General features: G+C 43.8%; 2 protein-coding genes across 3 annotated transcripts in view; one reads left to right on the top strand and one right to left on the bottom strand.

The window, feature by feature from the left end:
* The window catches only part of CZIB (CXXC motif containing zinc binding protein), a 32,345-nt gene extending 30,442 nt beyond the window's left edge, over positions 1-1,903 (top strand). Inside the window, exon 8 of the mRNA XM_073593518.1 lies at positions 1,553-1,903. Within this exon, the coding sequence (XP_073449619.1) occupies positions 1,553-1,630 (78 nt within the window). The 3' untranslated portion in view covers positions 1,631-1,903. The remainder of the gene's footprint in view (positions 1-1,552) is intronic.
* Positions 1,904-3,778: 1,875 nt separating this feature from the next.
* On the bottom strand, positions 3,779-20,481 carry CPT2 (carnitine palmitoyltransferase 2). 2 transcript variants are annotated; one of them, XM_073593516.1, is made up of 6 exons: positions 20,390-20,481; positions 15,310-15,498; positions 12,760-12,840; positions 12,143-12,249; positions 9,462-10,766; positions 3,779-7,454 (listed from the first exon to the last, which is right to left on the bottom strand). In XM_073593516.1, exons 2-6 carry the CDS (start codon positions 15,465-15,467, stop codon positions 7,123-7,125), a joined length of 1,983 nt encoding a protein of 660 aa, XP_073449617.1. In that variant the 5' UTR covers positions 15,468-15,498; positions 20,390-20,481; the 3' UTR covers positions 3,779-7,122. The 2 variants fall into 2 exon arrangements, with proteins under 2 accessions (XP_073449617.1, XP_073449616.1); XM_073593515.1 differs by having other exon boundaries at positions 20,318-20,400.
* Positions 20,482-20,718: the final 237 nt, after the last annotated feature.

Genomic DNA, 20,718 nt, shown 5'->3' with positions numbered 1-20,718 from the left:
CTGGCAACCTCACGGGCAATAGCGTCGTCCCCTGAAAAAAACACACAGGCATACACTGTGAGAGCCAGAGGAGAAGAGTTGGGGTACCCTCCCCCTCTAAACCTCCGAAGGCCGGTCAGACTCACCCCCTGTGGTCTCTTCCATGGCCGCAGACCCTGCAGGTCTCTCCTTCTCATGTTCCATGCTACTTCCAATCTCTCCCTGGAGGTGCTGCATACAGGAACGCAGAGGAGACATGGGCGCCTGTTCCCTGTGGCTTTTTATATCCTCTGTATGCTGGCTGCAACTTGCCACCGCCATCTTGCCGAAGACAGGAAGTGATACTGGACCTGAGGTCACTTCCTGCTGCAGCCCTTCCCACTCCCTCCTCTTAGAGGAGGAAGTGATGTCATTTCCTGATCTTCAGGAAAATGGTGCTGAGCTACACTCAGCAAGGTCCCTGGAAGAAAAGCTCTCCATGTGGAGCTTCTTGCCGCGTGACCTCCCGTGAACGGTTGGCGGACAGGTGGATGAACGGCAGCCCTGGCCAGACCCCAGAACGGGTCCCAGACTCACCTCCTGTGGTCTTGTAGCCAGTAGAAGGAAAACCACCAACTCCTGCAACTGCGCGGCCACCGCACAGGTAAGGAAGGGCAACAGGAAATTTGGCCCCTGAAGTTCTGGGTACACCACCGCACCCAGGGTTCTTCAGCACTCGGGGGGGCTCTTCCATTAGCACGGTTCTGCTGCCCTCCCCCGAGACACGGATTGGGAAACCCCCCAGGAAGGATGAGAACCATCCGGCCGGACCCAGAGGCTTCCCAGGCATTTGGTCCGGCTCCCAGGGGGAGACCACCAGCCCCAGGCTTTTAGGTCAACAGAAAAATAACAAACGGTTTTGCTGTGGGGAAACACAATCAAAAAACTGAGGAGCATCGGGAGGGGCGGGGGCCTTTAACCTCTTGATTGATTGTGTTTCCTGTCAGGTGGACCAGTCATCTCTCAGGGTGCCGTCCTGGAAGACGACTTGAGAAATAAGGACACTGGAAACCAGAGGGGTCTAGATACTAGCACTGGCAGGAGGAGTTTTTATTTGGAATTATGTTTATGCACAGCCTTATAAAGGGGAAATCCATCAATAACAAACAAATCTGCCTCATTTGGGTGCCCTTTGAGATGTCATTGTACCATTAACAGTGTTCTGTGAATGGAAAAACGACATCCTTTTGCAGCTGTCAGCTTGTAGTTCTTAATGAACTATCACAGCGCCGTGGTAGTTCATTAAGTCTTCCGCCGTATCAGAGGTACGGCCAGATAGATACACAGACAGTCTGCAGGACTGTGGCATTACACCCAGTCTGCTGATCGTAGGTGCAATGCTTTACAGGTCCATTACAAAAATAATAATAAATGCGTATTCTTTACCTGCAAAAAAAAGTGCATTTATTATTTTTTTTGTAAAAGTGAAATTCTCCTTTTTAAAGAGTAGACAATACTGTACGTGCAAATGGCAATAATGATAGCATTGCTGTCTACATTAAAAGACCTGAATATTGTTTTGTTATCCTTATAGGACTGGACAGATTATGATGAAAAGGCCAAAGAATCTGTGGGGATCTATGAGGTGACGCATCAATTTAAAAAATTGTGAAATCAGAATATTTATATGTTAATGTTTACAGAGTGGTCTGCCACAAATGGTTACATGTAAAAATATCTGAGATATTATAACAGACCATGTGCCACAGACAGGGGAACAATACGACTTGCCAGTACACGACTTTCACTTTACGTGATTCCAAACAGCGGAATGAAGCTGCGGGATCTCCCACTTGTGTATGCGTGGTTAAATGTTATCAATAAGTTACAGTTTTTCTCAGATACCCTGTTGCCAGACCATTGATTTCAATAAAAAAAACCTTCCCATAATATTATATGTGTATTAATGTAGTTTATTCCTGTTTTTTACCTGTAAAAGCCTCCCTTGTGCAGATGTCAAAAAACCCTGAGACTGTTGCTGGGGGCCGCCCTCCTGGATGTGATGTCAACAGCCCCAGAGCTGTCACTCAAGTGACATTGTTGTATTCCTATAGAAAAGAACAAGAAGACCTGGACAGCCGCACATCGGAATGGATAAATCCGTCTTTTTATTCAAAATACAGGATCATGGGGTACACAACACGACGCACTTGGTGTAAGTGCGAAACGCGTCAGCTATTTTTGTACCACCCCACAGTCGTGTACCCCATTAACCTGTATTTTGAATAAAAAGACGGGTTTTTCCATTCCGGTGTGCGGCTGTCCAGGTCTTCTTGTTCTGTTCTACTTGCATCAGCATTTAGCCAGCACCTGAGGCTCTTCTCTTCCTGGAGGTAATGAGACACAAGCACTCTGGTTTAAGCCCCTCTTTGAGCGGAGGATCCCACATCATCTCGTTTAATTTCTGGACTTGTGTTGTATTCCTCTTTGCTTCTCCTATGGCAGCTACATAAAAGGTGGTGTAGGAGCTGGGTCAGCACAGAGAGGAAGTAGACATTTCCAAAAAAAGTGAGCACTATGACTTGTAATGAGGGATTGGACAGTGCTAGGGTATGGACAACTAGGGTATGGACAATGTAAATAAATAAAAAAAAAATTTATTGAAAGCAAAAAAGACTTCAGGTAAGCCTTTAAAATATTAGATTTTTTTTCCATTTATCTGCAATTATTTTACAATGTTCATTGATTGGGGGACCTTATAAAGGCCCAACTGCAGGTTACAAATTACATGAAGGGAACCCTTTGCACTACTCAGGGAATATTATAACTGTGCTAAACCAAAGTACAGCAAAACCTAGCTGACTTCTCCTGCTGCTGTATGATCCCATCGTGAGACCACATCAGCCTAATCCTCACAAGAGTCTTGCATTACATAGGGAAAAAAATTATTTCCTTTATTTTATCCACTTAAATTATTCTATACAATCAGTGAGATAAAGACATAACTATGTTTTGGGTCTAAATCAACACTTTACCAAGGGGTTCTTTTTTTTCCAGCTTGCGCTTGAGAGAGGGTCGGATTAGTCTGGAAACAGTGTTTAAGGGACAGAGATATGTCCTTGTCACACTGCTTCTATGGAGTACATTATTGGATAAAATAAAGAGGATTATTTTTTTTTCTTTTTGTAATTTGTCAATTTTGCTGAAGTGGCTGACACTGTTGAACCCCAAGGTGCTGAGTGGGGGTAAATGGCAGCACAAGGTATTCCTTATGGTAAGATGTGCAGTTGTCCCATTTTGTTTTGAAGAAGACTTGGTAAGCAGTGCTGGAAGCAGCCAAAATATTCACAAGCAGTTGCAGCCACTATACGAATTTAGCTAAGAAGGCAGTGAGCTGCACAAAACTAAAAGCGAACTCTGCATTTTGCAACATGTTTTTAGAGTGTAACTTATTGCTAAGCATTCACCCCCCAATGACAGCATGTGGGAGTTCTTTTCCCCTGCAGTGGCTGTCACTTTTGAAATCGGTGGGGCTCCACCTGCACAGCCACAGTTATCTATGAATGAATAAACTACAAGTCTCATCTGCCATTGCAGCAAACAGACTTGCAGTTCTCAATGAAATACAAGTGTGGTGTTTACTGCACTCATATTTCATTGGCACTTCCTCCAGCTGAAAGTCAGTACCACAGTACAGGCAGGGAGGTGGAAGCAGAGTCTGCAGGAGCCTTTCATTACACCTGCGCTCCACTGAGTGTACATGCAATGCTTGTGGAGGCTCCCGTGGAAAAAAAACATTAAAAAAACACTAAATGCACACTTTCTCCTGCAAACATAAGTACATTTAATATTTTTTAAAGATGAGCTTAGTGTTTAATGCTAGAAAGAATACTGGTATGAGTAAAATATCCTGAGTTATTTTTTCTGGTGAATGTATACATTAACTTTTCTATAGTTATACAATCAGGAGCTGGAGATGTGCCTAATCTTACTAAACCATCTCAAAGTGCAGTAGGTGATCTGCTAATCACAAGTTACCTAATATCACTTCTCATTTTTGAGTAATAAAAGTTTCTGCGCTCCTCTTTAATAAGCCAATTTTTTTAGGGGCCAGACAAAGTGTTTTCTACTAAATAAAACCAGACATAGAAGTACATAAGCTGGTGTTGCTGAACTTACCTGAAAGAGACTGCTGCCTGGCAGTCATGCTGATCCTCCGTCTTCAATACTTTCTGGAGTCACTGTCTCAGCACAAGTATGCAGTTTAGAGGCAATGGCTTCATCTGCTGCCTGTTTGTTCAGGGTCAGTAACTCAAAAGTATTGGAAAAGAAGAATCAGCAGATTTGCAATTTAAAGCAGAACTTTACCCATAACAATTTAATAAAAAGAATGTTCTTTAGCAAGGAGCATACATTCCACATTCAAAAACTATGCTACCAAAATGAATGTGTGCTGTAAATTGCCTCCAGCATTGTTCATGTTTCTTCTTGCCGAAGGCTGGCATTTTGCTGAAGCCCAGAACCCCTGAATAGCAGTAAATCTTTAGGCTGGCAGCAGATCAGCCTCTACAAATTCAGTGCAGGGCCTAAAAATAGAAAGCAACTGAGCAAGTGCAGAGAAGGGTAGAACAGTCTATTACTCAATTTAAACAGTATGGGCACTTATTTTTAATGTTTTACATGGCTTTACCTGCAAAAGGGGCCAGGCTGAGGTGATCTAGCAGGACTTAATTTTCTAACTAAAGTTCCACTTGAACTAGCATTTCAAGTGGACAACCATAACAGACTATGTACTTCTCTCATGACCAGCATATCTAAGGCCAAAAAAATGGTCACGGTTGCTAGGCTTTTACCAGAAAAAAAAGTTTTGGTTTCACACACACACACATACATTAAAAACTGTGTGGTAGGTCAACATTCCAGGCATCCCCTGCAACATCCCTCTGTTTACCACACCAAGAGTTTTATCTTTGGTGATGTCCATGTAAAGAGTGCTGTACATCTGTAAACCTCAGACATGAACTATGAACAAAGCATATCTCTCTATAGTGTGTACGTGTCTCAATTAAGAGCACTAAGGTGTCACTTTTGTCTGTTACTTCATTCCTCTGCTATCTGCATGAATCACAAGTTTTCTTCATACCAAGAGAAAAATGATGACAGGGGTGGGAGCTCCAGCTGATTGACAGCCTCTGCTGTGTGGTGGAGGTTGTGTCCCTTCCATCCAATCAGCACTCAGAGCTCTCCAGAGTGTGAATTCAATTCTCCACCCCCTTCTTTCTGAACTCTCAGACCAGCTCTATAATTCAGCACTTTCAACAGATGTAGAGAAGAGAAGACTGCAGATAGACAGGTACAACCTATGTAGGAGAATTTGTTTCATCTCTGAGTATCACCTGAGGCCAGTCACTTCACTGGGTATATATAATGGTTTACAACCACTTTAACCCCCCCCTCCAAATACATTCAATTGCAGCTTACCAGTCCTAGTGGCTGCATAAGTTTTTTCTTTTCCATGCTAATTTTTTCCCTTTCAGCTGATCATCCTGCCAGTAGCACACTTCCGTATCCAGGATGACAACACTCACTTACCCTTCTTTATCAGGTCAACAGAAATAAGATTACAGAACCCCACCCATCTCCTACTCTCCATAAAATAGAGGGGCATGGTTCTGTGGTCCTCAAAGATAGCTGAGAACAATGTAATTGATAACAGCACAGCAATTTATCAGCTCACAATATTTTTTTTTTTTTTTACTTATCAAGCAGGGACCAAAGAAGTCAATGTTTAAGGTTTACATAAAATTTAATGGGCCAATTATTATAGTAAATGCAGGGCCAACCACTTATCCGTGATCAAAAAAATCTGACCAGGAGCACAAGAATAGCCTGTTTTAATAATTAAAGAGCAGAAGCCAGTTCTCAACAAAAATGAAGGCTCAGTAAGAGCCGGTTCACACTAGGATGACTTAGCCGCCTGACAAGTCGCGTCCCGTTCTGTACAATGGAACCGTTCTAATCGGAGCGACGCAAGTCGCTCTGACTTAGAAAAAGGATCCTGTAATACTTTGAGGGCGACTTGCATAGACTTCTATATAGAAGTCGTGTTGCAAGGCGCCGCTGCAGTCGTGTTCAAGTCGTCTGAGGCAGTCGCGCTGCAAGTTGTGCTGCCTCAGTGTGAACGGCTCTTATAGTTGGCTGTAAGATTTTGAGTGGGAAATGTGATCTCACCATAGACTCAAGTAGCCATCATACCACATTTCTATCATTCATACTGGAAGGAAAGCACTCACATAGGTTACAGTGCCTTGAAAAAGTATTCATACCCCCTGAAATTTTCTGCATTTTGTCATGTTACAACCAGAAACGTAAACGGATTGGGATTTTATGTGATAGACCAACAGAAAGTGGCACATAATTGTGAAGTGGAAGGAAAATGATAAATGGTTTTCAAATTCTTTTTTACAAATAAATATGTGAAAAGTGTGGCGTGCATTTATATTCAGCCCCCTTTACTCTGATACACCTAACTAAAATCTAGTGGAACCATTTGCCTTGAGAAGTCACCTAATTAGTAAATAGAGTCCACCTGTGTGTAATTTAATCTCCGTATAAATACAGCTGTTCTGTGAAGCCCTCAGAGGTTTGTTAGAGAGCGTTAGTGAACAAACAGCATCATGAAGGCCAAGAAACACACCAGACAGGTCAGGAGTAAAGTTGTGGAGAAGTTTAAAGCAGGGTTGGGTTATAAAAAAAACTATTAGTGGTGCAGTCCACAAATCTGGCCTTTATGGAAGAGTGGCAAGAAGATTATGTGCCACTTTGTGTTGGTCCATCACATAAAATACATTTACGTTTCTGGTTGTAACATGACAAAATGTGGAAAATTTCAAGGGGTGTGAATACTTTTGCAAAGCACTGTATGTCACTGCTGAGATAAGGCACTTGTGCTTGTAAACTGGATGATGGAAAAACAAAGTATAGAATACTGGCCCATCAAGCTTCTACAGCATGAACTGCTTTACTTTGGTACAATGTCCCTATATTATCCTGTATGTAATTACAATCAATAGAGGTCAGGCTCTAAAACAGTGCAAGCTCAGACTGCAGTGAAAATAAAAAAAAAGGCAACAAGATCCTTCAAGGTACAGTGGTTGGTTTCCTCTATTTCTCTGCAGCCTTTTCTTCAAGTACTTTGAATATGTCCTCCAGGGACTGGTGCACACACTGCACAAACTGCTGTACATCACGTGCTGGGTACGCGGACACATTGCAACCAATCCAGTCATCGTGTACTCCATAGCCTACCCCAAAACCATCGGGGACCACTGGAGCAAAGCCTCCTAGCTGCACCGCTGGGCTTGTTAATGTGCTTGTGGAGAGAATGTTATGGTTGATTCGTGCGTATGCTGGATCCTGGTAGAGCTCTGGAAGGGACACTCCTTTGCCAGCAGCAAGGTAACGCAAGGCAAAGAGGTGCCGATCAAATCCTTGACCTGGAAGACACAGGAGACACACAGCTAAAGACCAGTGTTACAATCAGAGACACTCTTGCCATTCTGTAAAGCAGTTTAGTTAACCACTTAAACCCCCTTCACTGCCCAGGACAATTTGCAGTGCTGTCACACTTTGAATGACAATTGCGTGTTAGGCAACACTGTACCCACATAAAAAAAATGTTATATTTTTTCACACAAATAGAGCTTTCTTTTCATGGTATTTATTCATTACTGGGGTTTTTATTTTTTGCTAAACAAACAAAAGACTAAAAATTTTGAAAAAAAAACAGGTTTTCATAGTTTGTTATAAAATTTTGCAAACAGCTAATTTTTCTCCTTCATTGATGTGCGCTGATAAGGCTGCACTGATGGGCATTAATAGGTGGCACTGGTGGGCACAGATGAGGTGGCAGTGGCTCTCTGTGTTCGGGACTGATGTCCCTCTGACAGAAGGGGGTGATCGGCTTTTTTTTTTTTTTTCTCCTCAGCGTGAGTAAATAAATAGCCGATTACTGGCTCTGTTTACATCATGTGATCAGCTGTCATTGGCTGACAGCTGATCACGTGATAAGAGGAGAAGGCATCAGCACAAGCGACACATCCTGCTGATTTGTTTTTTTCATTTTGGCTGCACTTAAACTATTTAAATATTCTTAACAAGCAGTAAACTAGCTTTAAAACAACCCATTTTAAACTTTATCTGCTTTTAATGTGAGGTTATTACTTCTCAAAGATCATATAGACTCTACAGTTGAGATTCAGACAGTTTTTAACAGCTTAGAAACACCTGGTGTGCGTTCACATCTGGTGTTTTGGGATTCTGCCCTTGATCCCAAATCGTACTGCAATAGTGGCAAAATGCACCACGCGTGTTCAGGTGCCATTCATTTTAAGCTCTTGCTCCTTCTGGGTGAAAAGCTTCATGTGATGCGATTTGCCACAATTGCAGCACGTTTTATCACGTGGCAAAACCATGTTGCATTTAGGTGGCATTGAAAATGAACGGCACCCAAACACGCACGGTGAGTTTTGCCACTATTGCAGTGCAATTTGGAACTGTGGCCAGAATCTCAGCGATTCTTCATGAGATCCCAAAATGCTAGCTGTGAAAGAAGCTTAAAGGGGTGGCAAACTGCTAAGGTTCTGGGAGGGGAAAAAAAAAAAAAAAAAAAAACACACAAAACTGTCAATGCCAACGCTGTAACTTTTTGTAGCAAGTCACAAGCTTAGAGTAGGGCAGCGGGTGTCGGTTCTGTGTCAGACATTTGTAATGCATATGGTCAACTTTAAAGCGATTGCAAAGTCTCATTTTTTTTTTCTATAAAAATAACATGTTATACTTACCTGCTCTGTGCAGTGGTTTGTACAGAGCAGCCCCAATCCTCCTCTTCTTGGGTCCCTCGTCGGCTCTCCTGGCCCTCCCCCCTGTTGAGTGCCCCCACAGCAAGCAGCTTGTTATGGGGGCACCAGAGGCAAGCGGCAGCTCCGTATATCCATTCAGACACGGAGCTGCGGCCCCGCCCTGCCCCCTCTCTCTCCTCATTGGCTAACTGACTTTGATGGATATCGCTGGATCAAGATGGGCTCAGGTAGGTAATAGGGGGGCTGCTGCACACAGAAGAATTTTCATCTTAATGCACAGAATGATAAAAAAACCTTCTGCCTTTACAACCACTTTAAGCTTAACATTTATTGAGCTTGCAGTTATAACAAAAAAAAAAAACCTCACCTCCAGCCCTTAAAGAATAAATTGTTTTTACTCTGCGTGTTTGTCAATGTAGAAGATATCTGGAATAATTAATCTAGACTCTAAACTGAACTCTGATCATTGTGTATTTTTAATCCATTTGCATTAGATCTTTTCTCTAGCTCCACATAGCTTGGCAAAAGTATGAGCCTGTTCTGAGCCCTGTAGACCCTTCGTAGTTAATAACAATGGCTAAAAATGCATACTATGTTCTGGTTTCAGAGGTTTTGATAAACGAGGTCCAGTATTAGACTCACCCATTGCTGCCTCCTTAGTTAGCTGCCCATGATACTTGGAGCATGCATTGAGCATTTCCCTGAGCTCAGCTGCGTTATGCTTTGAGGAATTTTTTACAAAAGCCTCTGAGCACTTCTTGGTATAAAGGCTAGCTGGTCGGATAGTCTCTGTTCGGCCATGTTTGAAGGCTGCAGTGCTGCATGATTCATAAGTGGCAGTTGTCTGCCCATATTGTCTGAGAAAAGCCATCTGGAATGAGAGCTGAGATATGGCATCAGGACTGAGCTTCTGAGTTTTCAGGAACTCCTTCCCTCCTCTTTTGAACTCCATGGTGGCAATGGTCAGCGAACCCACCAGAGCATCAAACTTCTTTTTAGCGTCAGTTACTGCAGCTTTCAGAGAGTCATCCAGATGAAATGTAAGTTTTTGTACGGCCTTACCAGAGTCCACAGCAGCAGGAGAGCTCTGAGGAGATACAGCTGGCTGCTCTGTACTGTCCTTGAAAACCTCATTTTGAAACCTCAGAACAGCAACTCCATCTCCCCATGAATGCTCGAAATTGATTGCCGCTGTCCCATCCTTCGTCATGATGATGCTGAATGACTTGTCATACCATCGGTTTGAAGCGGAACCATGCAGCATATTATATGAGAGGTGAAGGCGATCTTTAACAGGAAAGTCATCCAGACACAGACAGAACACAGCTGAATCTACTTTATGCAAAGCCTCTTGGTTGCCATTGTCTATCAGCTTCTGCCTCATTATGGCCCACGTGTTCCTATCTTCACTAGTTAGATATCCTAAGGGGAATTCTGGTGCAGGAGCATTGTCTGACAGGATGTAGTTCAGGTGGGCTTTAATTTCTGATGCATTCACTATGCTTCCCTCTTTATCCAGAACATCAAATGCATAGAAGTTTCCATTTCGGAGGACCAATAGATGTCTTGCCTTCTCATCGCTGACAAGTTCATCCTTGTTCAGTTTTGGTATTCGGGTGGAGTTAAACAGGCGGAAATATTGAGACATGTCTAGCGGGTATGCATTCACCATGTACGCCCCGTACCAGGACAGAGAGGATGGCACAAAGCGTATGAGTTTCCTAAACCTCTGTGTGTCACTTTTGGCTGGATTGAGGTGGAATATTTCTGGCTCCAGATAACCAGCTCTCATAGTTTTTAGGAAACGCATGGCAGACACGGTCATATTTGTGGCTCTGACAAGCTGGTTGTTAAATTCTGGCTTTGGATCAGGAGTGAAGGACATGAATGGATTAAAATTCAGCACAATTGGGTCTCTAGCACAGAGATACATGTCAAACCATGGACCTGCAAACCAAGATAAAATATTATGAAGCTTCAAGTCAAGTATTTCTGAAGGAAAACACTTCAGGTATTTATCAACGACAATTCAACTATATTAAAAGAGCAGTATGTTTTTTTTTTTCCCCTATTCATACTTACCTAGGTGGATGCAGCAAGACCGATGCTGCATCTGTCCCCCGCCGCCTCTTCACTGAGAACCGAGCCACCGAAATTTGACGATGGCCCAGTTCTCTCACCTCCCCGAGAGCTGCTGACGGTCAGTCAGCATCTCTCCTGCTCTGCTCCTCCATGCTCATTGGAGTCTTGAGCTGTGGAGGGGCGGGGAGCAGCTGTCTCAGCATCTCGCTGAGATTGCCATCAGTCCAGGCACCTGGCAGGTCCAGACTTCCGAAGTCAGAATGATGAGCTGCCTGGACTGAACTTAGTGATGTCAGCGGAGAGTGGACTCCAGACCGCTCTCCGCTGAAAACGGGTCACAGGAGTGCAAAACAAATTTGCACTCCTGTGACCCTTAGGAGAAGCCCAGCCTAAAAAGCTCAGGCTGGACTTCTCCTTTTAAGTCAACTTTTCTTGTACAAAAAGTTCTCAAATTAAAATTTACATGTGATACATTCCTTCTGTGTATGATATATTGCAGAAACCTTGTCTTACCTATTTCTTTGACTCAATATATACAACAAGGCACATATCTTTGTCAGCATTGATGTTGTTCCTTCTAGCCCTTTCAATAGGAATAAAAAAAAAAAAAAAAACCGCAAGCACCAAATGTGCATCTGCCAGGTGCCTTGAGTTCTTAAAGGATAAGTTCAGCTTTAAAAAAAATAAATAAATGCACATTTTTTTTGCAGGTATAAAAAAAGAAAAAAAAAAAAAAAAATAGCAGATCATGGGTGCAATGTCCAGTAGACTCTTAACATAGTTGTATGGGCAGACAGTTATCTAAGAGCAAGAAGAATCAATGCGCTACCGGAAGGCTCAACAATACCCTCGCAGTTAATTGAAAACTACAAGCAGTTGCAATGGCTGAAAATATTTGTAGGCACTTATTCACAGGAAACTGTGAATAAATGATGCAGCCATGTGGGCGGAGCCCCGCATGCCCGCACGGTTTTCAAATAGTGACAGCAGGTGTAGGGAGAAGATCCCCGGCCAGCTGTCACGAGGAGGGGGGGGGGGAGCTGCAGATGCTGGAACATATTACATGTTCCACCCTAAAAACAGGTGAAACATGTTCCAAAAGTAAACTTATCCTTTAAACATTTTCTGTGCACCTGTGGACTCCCGAAGATCTACTTTAAGCTTCAAGATGAATTGTGAGCATTCCCCCTCACCCCAGAGGCAAGAGGAAGATGAAATACCTTTTTTTCATAAACACCTACCTGAGATGTAACTGGTATGTTTGTTCTGCTTGTCTTGTTGCACCAGTTCCTCATGCAGCTGCTTACCCACCCCGTTTTGGAAGTTCAGTGCCAGTTGTTCTGTCTTCCTGAAAATAAAAGTCATAAAACAGAATTCCCAGGTGGGTATAATAGTGTCCACTTAAAAACCATATTAGGTATCAGCAACAACTTAAAAGGTAACTATACTTTTACAATAATTTTCCCCCAGGTACAGAAGACAGGTCATCCACCGAGGATCAAAACACTGTGCTGCCCAATATGGTACTGGGCTGCATCAGATCTATGCTACCATTTTGTGCAGCGGTTGTCAACTTATGGGGTATAGAGGGCCTCAAATGTGACCCCTGAAAGCTCCGCACATGACAGAAGACTTGCAGGCAGCAAACTTATTGGAGGAACTCATCAGAGACTGGGGACATGCAACAGGTGTGATTGGAGACAGAAAGCGCACTGAAGGAGACAGTCAGACTAGGGACTGTAAAAGGTTGCAGAGCAAATGTCAAAGGTTCGCATGTGGCGCTTGACCTGCAGGTTGGACTCATAGGATTTAATACTCTGGTAAGGTGACTGGGAGGATGGGTAATATTTCCACATACCTAAATTGCTCATCGTCTAGAAGAGGCCGTTGTGCATTCAAGTATTTTTTCACCGTGTCTTCAAGTTTAGGTATTGGCAGTCTGGAAGATATAAACAAAAGATTTTAAAAATAATTAAAGAAGCTTTACGATAAGAAAAATATAGACCAACTCCAATATAAAAGATAGGAAGAATGGCTATAGGATTATCAAATACACAGATAACAATAGAACAAGTAGTGCAAGTAATTTTTATGTTAAAATTTGTGTTGCAGTTTTGGGACTTGGGTGGGTTCTTGGGCTGGGATAACAGGCATATGTACAACTGTGGCTGCTCAGCCTGTACAAAGCAATGACAGGCTGAGAAATCGCTGTTTGCACGTATCCGTACACCCACTGATTACCTGCTGTTAGGGACAAAACAACCAACCCTGGATGCAGACCAAGGTTGAATATCTGTCCCTAACCAAAAGACACCACTGGTTGTGTGGATACATGCCAATTTGCAACCTGGAGCCAATGTCACAGCACCAGGCATCTAAGCCGCCAATCTCCAAGCATTAGTTCTGTCACGTGGAAAGAAGGGCAGAGAGTCACATGTTCCCCGTAGATGAAGTAATGGGTATCCCTTGTTGCTCCCAAAAGCAGAGGGATGGGGGAGTGAAAGGAAGGTGAACAGAGGAAGCTTGAGGGCTGCAGTTAAGTGAACCTGTTGCTTTATCCTGAATGCACAAATCACAGGTTCACGTTAATATTTTTTTACAGCTATGATCTTTCTCAAAATAAAATTTCATGCTAAATTTTACCCTAAGGGATCTGTATTACAAAACAATAGTCCATACTGAAGGCACCCAGACACTGATTAACTGTTGCACAATGCAGACAAATGTAAACAGGATTGACAACTACTGGCAAAATTGGTATAAATTGCCTATACCAAGATAGATGTTCTTTGGCTCTTGTAAGATTCATGCACATGCCGTATTAGCAAAGGACAGGTTTAAAGCAGAACTAAAGTCTGCAATACTCCCCTCCCCTCTAATGGTCCGACGATCACAAGGTCCCTGGCCGGCATATGTCAGGTAACAGTTGTTGGACCTTTGACCGGCATGGGATGATCTACTGTAACTGTGCAGAAGTTCATTCATCTAAGCACACAGGCACCATGTTGAGATTGTACCCTGAGCTGCACATGTGCAGTTCAGTGTACATTCTACATAGGACTGTGAGCAGGCAGGTAGGATTATTTTATTGCAGAGGAGACATTGCATGTTTTCTGCAAAAAAAAAAGCCTGCCTGCTCAGTTTTTTATGTTAGATTTTAGTTCCGCTTTAAGGGCTTGCTCAAACTTGTGGCAGCCCTTGTTGCCCTTCTGAAAAGCAATCCATGGTGGATTGATATTCAGAGGGCAGATGTCACCTCCTCATCTCTTGTTTTACCCTTGAAAAGCCTACATCACCCCATTGCCACCGCATGCATTGAAATCTTGAATGGGTACAGTCAGTGGCAATACAACGCGCTGAACATCGCAGGGAGTAAAATTTTTGCCATGGCCTGTATAACACTTCATTCAGCTGCCTTTGCAGCTTAAGTGGGGCAGTAACACTGCAGCTCAATCACCTATATTTACTGCCCCTCTGATCGCCAGCATAAATGAACCCTAAAAGATAACAGATTAGTGTAAACCTTGGGGAAAAACAACATACCTTCCAAATGCTCTTGATTACCACTTCAGATCCGCGCTATAGCCGAAAGACGGGTACAGTGTGGCTCTGTTGTTCCGGGAGGGCATCCATGGACGTCCTTCTGGAACCTCGCCTTCCAACACGTGCTCTGTGATCGGTGTGTCGTTCGGACACAGCTGTTTGCGGTAGAGAGACAATCACAGCGGCCCTTTACCATGTGATCAGCTGTGTCCAATTTTATCTGATCATGTAAACACACTTGTCGGTTATCTGCATTCCTTTCCGCACGCGCTGTCACAGAGTGAGGAGAGGAGAGCCGATAAATGGTAAATGTGATGGGGACATCTACACTGATGGTCAGTGCCTTGATCATCAGTGCAGCCCCAAAAGTGCTGCCTATTAGTGTCGCCTATCAGTGCCCATCAGTGTAGCCTCATCAGCACACATCAGTGAAGGTGATTTTTTTTTTTTTTTCGTTTGGTTAGCAAAAAATAAAAACCCCAGTGGTGATTAAATACCACCAAAGGAAAGCTCTATTTGTGTGAAAAAAAAAGGATAAAAACGTCATATGGGTACAGTATTGCATGACCGCGCAATTGTCATTCAAAGTGTAATAACGTTAAAAGCCGAAAATTGGTCTGTTTACTACATCTGTACATGTGTACTGCTGTTTTGTTTTTCTTGACATACAATTAAAAAAAAAAGTCATTAAAAAAAAAAAAAAAAAAAAAAGCTGAAAATTGGCCTGGGCAGGAAGGGGTTAAGCATTTCAGATCGACTGGATAATGCAAATACTCAAACTAGGGATGACAATGGCATGTGTACACCATAGAAACAACTAGTGCTAAAACCCCAATACACACTCAGTGATTGTCCATATACACACCTAGGCAGACTTTTCTGAAAGTGCATAGTGGGGACAATGCTTTTGTGCAGATACTCCGAGTCACTGCTACCTGCACTGTACCCCCGGAGGAGGACGGATGTTGTGGCAGCTGGTGATGCCCCTTTCCACAAACATGACTTCGTCAGCAAGCGAGCCATGGCAATCGTCTGTCAACAGAAATCAGGAAACCTGGAGGAGAAAAAAAGAGCATATATTAACCTGGAGGAGACAGAGAGCATATAGTAACCTGGAGGAGAGAAGATCAGAGTAATCATAACTGATAACAGCAGAGCAGAGTACAACACACAATGAGGAATGTCTTGTACTAGACACTCACACCACATATATCCCTCCTGTCTGTCTCCTCTGACAGCATATTTCCATTTGAATTAAAAAGTATCTAAACCCAATAATAGAAATTGAAGAAACTATAGATCATTAATGCTTAGACGAGGTGACTGCATTTGTTTTCTTCTTTTTAGGGATTTTCTTCCTTTAATTTCACCTGGTCATTCTACTTGTAACACATTTCCTATTCTAGGGTGACAACACTCACTGTACTGCATCTGCGAAGAGCAGCATTGTCACCCTAGGACAGGAAAGTATTGTAACTACAGAACACTTCTCATCTCCATAAAATAGGAGGAGGTATTTGTAGCCCTTTCTGGCAGTATCAACAGGTATTTTTTGCATTTGTCAGACAGATATAACAAATCTTTCATCTATATATTTAAAAGAGAAGCGTGGGATATAAAAAAATAAACACACTTACCTAGGTGGATGCAGCATTGGTTCGATGCTGCATCTGTCCCCTGTCACCTCTAATGCCGCGTACACACGAGCGGACTTTGCAGCATACTTTGCCCGGCAGACTTTTCGATGGACTTTACGACGGACTTTCTGAATGAGCGGACTTGCCTACACACAATCAACCAAAGTCCGATGAATTCGTACGTGATGACTTACGACCGGACTAAAACAAGGAAGTTCATAGCCAGTAGCCAATAGCTGCCCTAGCGTGGCTTTTTGTCCGTCGAACTAGCATACAGACGAGCGGACTTTTCGACCGGACTCGAGTCCGTCAAAAAGATTTGAAACATGATTCAAATCTAAGTTCATCCAACTTTTGAGAAAACAAAGTCCGCTGGAGCCCACACACTATCGAATTGTCCGACGAAATCCAGTACGCCGGGCAAAGTCTGCCATAAAGTCCGCTCGTGTGTACGCGGCATAAGACGAAGAACCAAACGATCAAAGACTACCAATTGCTCAGTTCTCGGTCTTCAGTGAGCCACTGATTGTCCAGTCAGCGGCTCTCTGCTCTTCCCCTCCAGCGCTCACTGGAGCACCAGGCTGTGCAGGGTAAAGGAGCTGCTAGCTCGGGCTCTCAGCGGTCAGACATCTGGGTGGATCCCGACATTAAAGTCAGGATCTCTCCAGAGTCTGTGATGTCAGCCAACAGTGGACTTTAACCTGTTGTTGGCTGAATACAGGTCATAGGAGTGCAAAGCTAAGTGCACTCCTGTGACGCCCAGGTGAAGTATAGCCAAAAATGTTTTGGCTCTACTTCTTTAACAGACCAGAAGGGTGTAAATAGGAGTTCACTGTTTACATACACTTTAGGTCATTGTACGTGGACACCCTGCTACAATGACAACATTGTTTTTGCCCCTGGAATGTCTTCTAGTTTCTGAACTTATTGTTGGGCAACATTTAAACATTGAATTCCAGGTATGGCAATTTTTATATAGCTACCTTGGTTCAGCTTGGACAGATGTAAGCGTATGTATGTGCCATAGTTGTGGGATCCCTCTGGAAGCTGGAAATCACTGTAGTTGGCTGCCTTGTGGCTTATTGAACATAGGAGGTTGCACACTTGTCACAGGCAGCATTCTGAGAATTCTGATTGGACGAGGTGGGTGGAGATTGTGGCATCCCCTACCACATCGTCCAATTAGAGAACTCTTTGTATTCATTGAGAAAATACAAAGTGTTCTCAGAATGGTGCCCATGCAAAGCGACCATCTTTATTTAATAAGCAGCCGCTCTCTACAGGATCTGGAAGCAAGTGAAGATCACTGGAATAGTTGTGCCTACAGGGATACCACAGGAAAGGCACATACAGTGGGTATAGAAAAGAATCTCCCCCCCTTTTTTTATGACATGTTGGTGTTATATCTTTCACTTGGATGTTATAAATTGCACTGAACAAATACAGCTGGATAAAACAAAAAATGTGTTGTCTTCATTTCAGGCTGCAAAGCAACAAAATGTGATTATTTTAAGGGGGGGGGGGGGGGGGGGGGGGGGGCGATTCTTTTCTATATCCACTGTATATACCTACATTGGTCCAAGCTGGATCCATGTAACTTGGCAAAATTAGCCGGACTTGGAATTTAGCTTTAGGCCCCTTTCACAAGCGTTTTCTGATCAGGTCCACCTGTTAGTTTTTCAGGCGGACCTGATCTGACCCTGCATTGTCCTTTATCGAGCGGCGGATGTCAGTGGACACATGTCAGCTGACACCCACTGCCATCCAATCCGATCCTGTCTGACAAAAACAGATGGATGTCCTAATTTCCATCCGTCCGGCGGATCAGATGGAAACAGACAGACAGGCGGTCCATTGCCATCTGATTGCCCCATAGAGGAGAGCGGGACTGTGTCCGTGTCTGCTCTGCATAGTGGAGCAGACACGGACCGGTCATCCACCTGCTCAGTGGAATCAGTGGAGAGATCCTCCGCTGAGCAAGCGGATCTCGCGTAGCAGAGGTGCCCATGTGAGAGGGGTCTTAGGCTGGGTTCACACTTGTGCGATCACAGACATTGCATTGCATGTGATTCGCACTGCATTCCTGTGCAGATCACAAACTGTATGGCTGAAATTGCATTCGCACCAAAATGGTGCAGGACCCTTTTTTGATCCGCACTGGAATCGGACTGCATGGGTGTTCACACCTATGCGATCTGATTCCTGCACCATTTGACAGTTCATACTGTGATCCGCGAACCGATCTGGGGGGGTCATTAACTTTACATTGACACCCCCAGCAGTTCGCAGATGTCAGTATGAACCACTGTGGGATGCGGGAAACCACACTGAATCGCAGGGTTTCCCGCATCGCACCAGTGTGAACCAGGACTCAATGTTTAGAAAAAGTAGAGGCGAGGAGGAGGTAGAACTCTGCGCACTTACTGTGGGTGACAACATTTAATGATCTAACTCAGCAGCAACGTGTCCCTGGAAACAGTAATAAAGGAGTAGCAGCTACAGGGGAAAACCTCAGAACTTTATAAGTAAATTAAAGCTAAACTCCAGGTATGATCTGTGTTACATAGTTATATTGGTTCAGTTTGGCACACTGAGGGGGTTGTAATTAACAAAAACTGGTGCAGCTGTGCATAGTTTTCGGCTTCTAACTTCAGCTTGTTTGGTTAAAGAGTTCCACTCGTTTTTCTGTTTATTAAAAGTCAGCAGCTACAAAAAGTGTAGCTGCTGACTTTTAATAAACAGACACTCCCTTGTCCCACGGTCCAGCGATGCGGCCGCCTGAACCCTCCGTTCTCTCCCTTTCCCTCTGCGGTGCCGGTGTTCTGTCAGAATACCACTACCCATTAGAAAATGCAATGGAAGTGATGTTCTGTCGCGGCCATCTTGGTACACCCCGCACTCGTCCGCAATAAGCCTACAGTCAGAAGGTGACAAGCGGACATCTTTTTACACCCACCAGAGTCTTGCATTTCACACTTCTTTTTACTAGTAAACTGACAATATATAGTGAAATACAGTATTTGGAAGTCTGTGACAATGTTTAGATGTTGAATTTTAAAAGTATTAGCAAGCCTGCTGATCTCACAGGTTTGCTAATCTGACAGAACACCACTGATAATAAAATTCAACATCAAAATAGTGTCACAGACTTCCAAATCCTGTATTTCACTATATAAGCTCAGTTTACTGGTAAAAATAAGTGTGTAATGCAAGACGTCAGTGGGTGTAAAAAGATGTCCGCTGCAACATGGCCGCGACGGAACGTCACTTTGGTTGCATTTTCAGATAAGTAGCGGTATTCTGATAGAACAGATTGCAGGTGTGGGCACCCAGCTGTGACACCTTGCAGCTTCACAGCCAGGTGCGCACTGCGCATGCGCGAGCCCCAAATGGCCAAGCAATCTTCTGGAACTTGTGACGTGTCCCAGAAGATTGCAGGGAGGGAGGGTGAGAGGAGGATAGGTACCTGTTAAAACTAGGTACCCCCCCCCAAAAAAAAAAAAAAATAAAATAGAAATGACATGCCAAAGGAGTCCTTAAAGCGGAAGTTCCACTTTTAGGTGGAATTCCAATCTAAGCTGACAATATAACATAGAAGCTGATTGGTTACTATGCACAGATGCCATGTGCACCATTTTTATTAAATCTTCTCCAATATCTCCGGGGAAGTGGACAATCACCGTAGTGAAATTGGGGGTCGCCTAGCACCACTGCCATTCATAGGACGCCTTGTATATTTTTCTCTGATTGGACAAGTCTGAGATTGTGACATCATCACCCCACCTCATCCATTAGAGAATTTCTTTGTTCGCTGAAAAAGAAAAGAAAAATACAAGGCGACCTTTGAATGGTGGGGGTGCCAAGCTAGCGCCCCCCTGTGTTCACTTCTGCTGTCACTATGGTACCACCAACTACTAAAGTAATCCTCCACAGCAGTCCCTCAGATATGGAATATGACCACTTACACCATTCACTATACAGTATAAACCTGGAGCTCTGACTGTATCCCTGGAAACAGTTATTACATGGTCACAGCTACAGGACACTTCATAAGTAGAATAGACTCTTCCCTCTGTGCAGGAGCCTGAGGTACAGCATCATCAGTGTGCAGCTCCCTGTCTTCTATTAGTACAGCTGACACTCATATGACAGGTGTGCAGCACCCTAAATCTTCCGGCAGACCCCTCTCCCCCCCACACTCCCCATCATATGAGACCCTGGCAGCTCCCCTCCTACCTGCACACACGTCCTGTGCACTGTCCTCACCCCGCCCCTCTCCTCTGTCCCCTTTACCTTTGTCCTACTTACCTCCCCCTCCTTCACCATAGCCCCGCCCCTCTTTTCCTGACAGGCTTCACACTGAGCTCAGGCGCAACGCACAATGCTTTCCCCCCCAGACTAGCACATCCGTTCCGGGGTGAGGGAATGTTTACAGTGTGTTTCCAGAGTTTGTACATGTAGATAAATGTACATGTATAGAGGAGGATGGCTGCCTTTCCTTGTTAGTGGCAGTATATATATCTGAAAATATGGTTCCATAGTAACTATAAAGCACATTTGTGAACTCAGAATAGATGACGATAGACTGTGTCTTGGGGTTGATGACCTTGAGCTCCTTCACACTGCTGTATGTGTAT

The sequence above is a fragment of the Aquarana catesbeiana genome, linkage group LG07 (assembly GCF_042186555.1).
Source record: "Aquarana catesbeiana isolate 2022-GZ linkage group LG07, ASM4218655v1, whole genome shotgun sequence".
NCBI classification, from domain to species: Eukaryota; Metazoa; Chordata; class Amphibia; order Anura; family Ranidae; genus Aquarana; species Aquarana catesbeiana.
Note: the sequence above shows the minus strand (reverse complement) of the source record. Positions and strands in the feature narration are given on the sequence as shown.